This window comes from Coregonus lavaretus (genome assembly GCF_964263955.1).
Source record: "Coregonus lavaretus genome assembly, chromosome: 13".
NCBI classification, from domain to species: Eukaryota; Metazoa; Chordata; class Actinopteri; order Salmoniformes; family Salmonidae; genus Coregonus; species Coregonus lavaretus.
The window spans coordinates 23,309,214-23,313,614 of record NC_140000.1 but is presented as its reverse complement, the minus strand read 5'-3'; the positions used below and the strand labels follow the sequence as shown (position 1 = coordinate 23,313,614).

The following is a 4,401-nucleotide window of genomic DNA, read 5'->3' as shown; positions in this document are numbered from 1 at the left end:
CTCGTTTACTGGTCCAATGCTCTTAACCGCTAGGCTACCTGCCATTTAAATCTGTGAAATTCAACTAATAAATATAAACTAACTGACACAAATAATTCAGTGGGAACAATACATGCCCATACCCATGTATTAATTTATTAATTCAGTTTTTCATTATTTCACATTTCTAATTATAATATATTGGATTATATTTCTATGATTTCTTTACCGTCTCTGATAACAGGGGTGTATTCATTAGTCAGATTCCGTTGCAAAACGTTTCGTATGTTGCAAAACGTTTTGCAACAGAAACCGTTTTGTCTTTACTGTTTACTCTAGGAGCCAAATGGAAGCAAGCAGAGCAAACAGAACGAAACGGGGAGGGACATACCTGAATTTGTCCAATATAAACTCAAATTTCTTTGCAAAACGTTTTTCGTTTTGGAGTAAACTGTTTCCGTTGCTAAACGTTTAGCAACAGACAAAACGTTTTGAAATCGGAATCCGACTAATGAATATTCCCCAGGCATGGATACTTCCCGGATATCGTCAACGTTCACGCGCATCAGCGCAAAAACAGCAGCTAACAACATGGCGGACGTATTAGATCTTCATGAAGCGGGAGGCGAGGACTTTGCTATGGATGAGGATGGTGATGGTAAAATTAATGAAACAGTAGTTCTCTGTGCGGTTTTTTTTTTGCTTACCATGGACTCGCTAATAGTGCGTTTTTGGGGAGTTTTCGGCTAACTGAGTGAATAGTATCTGCAAATCGTGGATGCGTGTTGCCTTTGGGCCTCGCAACCATTCAAACACGCTGGTTGGCTAATGTAGTGTTGATAATAACTTTTTGAATTGTGCCTATTTCGTTTAGGAAAATAGGTGTTAGCTAGCGAATGTGTATAGTTGGCACTTTTCAAGTTACGAGTAAAAGGAACTGAAATAAAGTTTCGTTTGGCATTGTTAAAATATGGCGATTAGGTTGTGAGCTAACGCGTTAGCTGGCTAACGTAACTAACACCAAGGTAGCTAGGTAGGCAATTAACGTTAGTTTGTTTGGAAACTGCGAGGTCAGATCTACTTAGCTAACTTAACTACTACACTAAGCTAGCTAATTAATTTGTTTGCAAACCGTGAGGTCAAGGTAATAACTTGTCAACTAGCTATTATAACACATTTTTGTCGAGTTAGCTACTGTAACTAGCTGTCTTTTACCAACGCGTTAGTCTATTTATTAGTTAGTTATAATCTAGTTAAATCAGTAGTTATCACTTTCAGTTGACTAATGTGTGTCTCTGATGTTTTCATTCCCCAGACAGCATCCACAAGTTAAAAGAGAAGGCAAAGAGGAGAAAGGGACGAGGTTTTGGTTCAGGTGAGTTACCACTGCAGTTCTGACTCCTAACCTGGCTGTATTCTGCTAATCCAATTTTTCAATAGTGTACAATTGTATGTTTTGGGTAGGATGCATGATGCTATTTCTTCCCATTGTTCTCTGCTGTGCTAGAGGAGGGAGCGAGGTCCAGAGTGAGAGAGGACTATGATACAGTGGAGCAGGATGGAGATGAGCCAGGCCCTCAGAGATGTAAGTGCCATGATCAACCTAGGGTGGACATTCCTTTGTCAGTCACTTCTGAATGGGGGGTTGATTTGAAACTGTGGTTTTGTACATCATCCAATATGAGTTTAATTTAAATATTGTGTTATAGCAGGTGGTAGCCTTAGTTAACCATAGTCAGTTATTTAACACAGACATGTTTGTCTCTTGATTCTTTCAGCTGTAGAGGGTTGGATCCTTTTCGTGACTGGGGTACATGAGGAGGCCACTGAGGAGGACATCCACGACAAGTTTGCAGAGTTTGGAGAGATCAAGAACCTACATCTGAACCTGGACCGGAGAACAGGTTACCTCAAGGTTAGGCCGAATCCCCATATCTACACAGCACATTTTAAATTAGGGTTTGTTGCTTGGCCTGTTTTGGCAGGATTCATTTGCCTGGCTAATATTGTGAGTTTCATAATTGCGTAATTTGTTGTACAATGCTATTTTAAGCCACAAGGTGGCACCATTACACTGAACATGGACAAATGACAATGTGCTTTTTGTTTGAAATTGTGACTTTCTTTACAGCAGAGCAGACATGAAAATTATGCGGTGGTGTAAAGTACTTTAAAGTATTTTGGGGGGGTATCTTAACTATTTATATATTTGACAACTTTTACTCCACTACGTTCTTAAAGAAAATATGTACTTTTTACTCCCAAACATTTCCCCTGACACCAAAAAGTATTTGTTACATTTCGAATACTCAAGCAGGACATAATTATGGTCAAATTCATGCAGCTATCAATAATAACGCGTTGTCATCCCTACTGCCTCTGATCTGGCGAACTAACTGAACACAAATACTGCATTTGTAAATTAAGTCTGAGTGTTGGAGTGTGCCCCTGGCTGTCTACAAAAAATGATTGTGCAGTCTTGTTTGCTTTATAAGGAATTTGATGTATAGCATTTACTTTTACTTCAAGTATGATAATTGATTACTTTTCCCCACCCCTGTACATTTAAAACAAGATACCTTTAGACTTTTACTGAAGTAGTATTTTACTGGGTGACTTTTACTTTAGTCATTTTCTATTAAGGTATCTTTACTTTTACCCAAGTATGACAATTGAGTACTTTTTCCACCACTAAAATTATTGTCATTATTAGTCAATTGAAGCACAGTTTAAATGAGATTAATGAGAGTTCGACAAGCATTCTCCTCACCCATTTTTGGCATTCCAACAATATCTGTACAATCATTAAATGGTTAGTAAGTACAGTGTGGTTGGACTATAGCAGGGCATTGAATTCCACAACACTTCCTGCAGCTGCTCATCTCAACCTCAAGGCGTCACACGTTCAGGGAATCCAATGGGCTGCTTTACCATTAACTACCTAGCATGGCGACGCAAATTAAGAACTAGCCGCATTTCGTTCACCTCGATCTGCCATTTTACATTGTGGGATAATTAGGAATACAGTGACACCTACCATGTCTCTATTGCAGTATGTTTTCCTGTCCTTTTTAGTCTGGGTTCACAGAGGTACTCATATTGACCTGTGACTGTTACGACAAGAAGGGGAAGCCCTTCTCGTCATAATATTTAAGGCTAGATGTCATGACTCATGGATTTGCACATCAATCCTTTTCACAGGGTTATGCGCTGGTGGAGTATGAGACGTACAAAGAAGCCCAGGCAGCCATGGAAGGGTTGAATGGCCAGGACATGATGGGCCAGCCTATCAGTGTGGACTGGGGCTTCGTCAGAGGACCTCCCAAGAGCAAGAGGAGGTGAGTGTCATAGTGCGCAGTAGTCTGCTGTGGAGGGTAATTGTAGGGGTTTGGAGATGCGAGAACACTTGAAACAAGATGTGACCCATTTGGGTCTATATGAAGAGGGGAACAGAATGGGTGCAGGGGTGTGACTTGAATTAAAAAAAAATAAATAAGAGAAATGTCTGATTCAAGTGTAGATTTACGTGTGTAAATTTGAAGTGTGTTGTAAATGGCTTTGTTGCGTTAAACCTTTCCGCTGTTCCCCACAGGGGTGGTGGACGTAGACGTAGCAGGAGTCCAGACAGGCGACGACGTTGATCCTCCCCCACATTTGCGATATGTAATAGCGTTAACTTCTCTGATGGCTCTATGGTAATCAACTGTTTAATTGCAAATGGCCCTGACAAGTGTGCCTTAGAGTCAAAATTATTAGTAGTTTCAGCAAAATGTCAGGGTTGCCATTAATTTTTTTTTAATTACTAAAACAAAGAACACCAAATACACTATGATCAGTGAAACGTTGTTTGCATAAAAAAAACTGTTTTAAATTAGTGATGTGTTTTCTTATGGATCCCTCTATTCTGTTTCAAGGTTTAATTTGGTTATGTTCTGGGCCCTGTTTCCCAAAAGCATCTTAAAGCTAAGTTAATTGTTAGAATCATAGGATCCTTGGTTTTAATGATGAACTTAGCCTTAAGATACTTTTGGGAAACTGGGCATTTGTACAGCTTTTTTTTAATGTATTACATGGGAATAAAACATTTTTAGTGAATTGTGTGCCCTGGTCATTTTTATGTTTTGTTAGGATGTTACAAATGGTTATTTTTATGTGTGTGTGTGTTTATACACTGAACAAAAGTATAAACGCAACATGTAAAGTGTTGGTCCCATGTTTCATGATCTGAATGAAAAGATCCCAGAAATTGTCCATTTGCACAAAAAGCTTATTTCTCTCAAGTGTTGTGCACACATTTGTTTACATCCCAGTTGGTGAGCATTTCTCCTTTGCCAAGATAATCCATCCACCTGACAGGTGTGGCATATCAAGAAGCTGATTAAACAGCATGATCATTATACAGGTGCACCTTGTGCTGGGTAT

The 4,401-nt window shown here is 39.3% G+C and overlaps 1 protein-coding gene across 2 annotated transcripts; it reads left to right on the top strand.

The window, feature by feature from the left end:
* Positions 1–515: 515 nt before the first annotated feature.
* On the top strand, positions 516–4,074 carry LOC311140750 (RNA-binding protein 8A). 2 transcript variants are annotated; one of them, XM_084175964.1, is made up of 6 exons: positions 516–637; positions 1,295–1,354; positions 1,487–1,564; positions 1,758–1,894; positions 3,181–3,317; positions 3,572–4,074. In XM_084175964.1, the coding sequence occupies exons 1-6, from the start codon at positions 571–573 to the stop codon at positions 3,618–3,620; spliced, it is 528 nt and encodes a 175-aa protein (XP_084032090.1). In that variant the 5' UTR covers positions 516–570; the 3' UTR covers positions 3,621–4,074. The 2 variants fall into 2 exon arrangements, with proteins under 2 accessions (XP_084032090.1, XP_084032091.1); XM_084175965.1 differs by having other exon boundaries at positions 553–631.
* Positions 4,075–4,401: the final 327 nt, after the last annotated feature.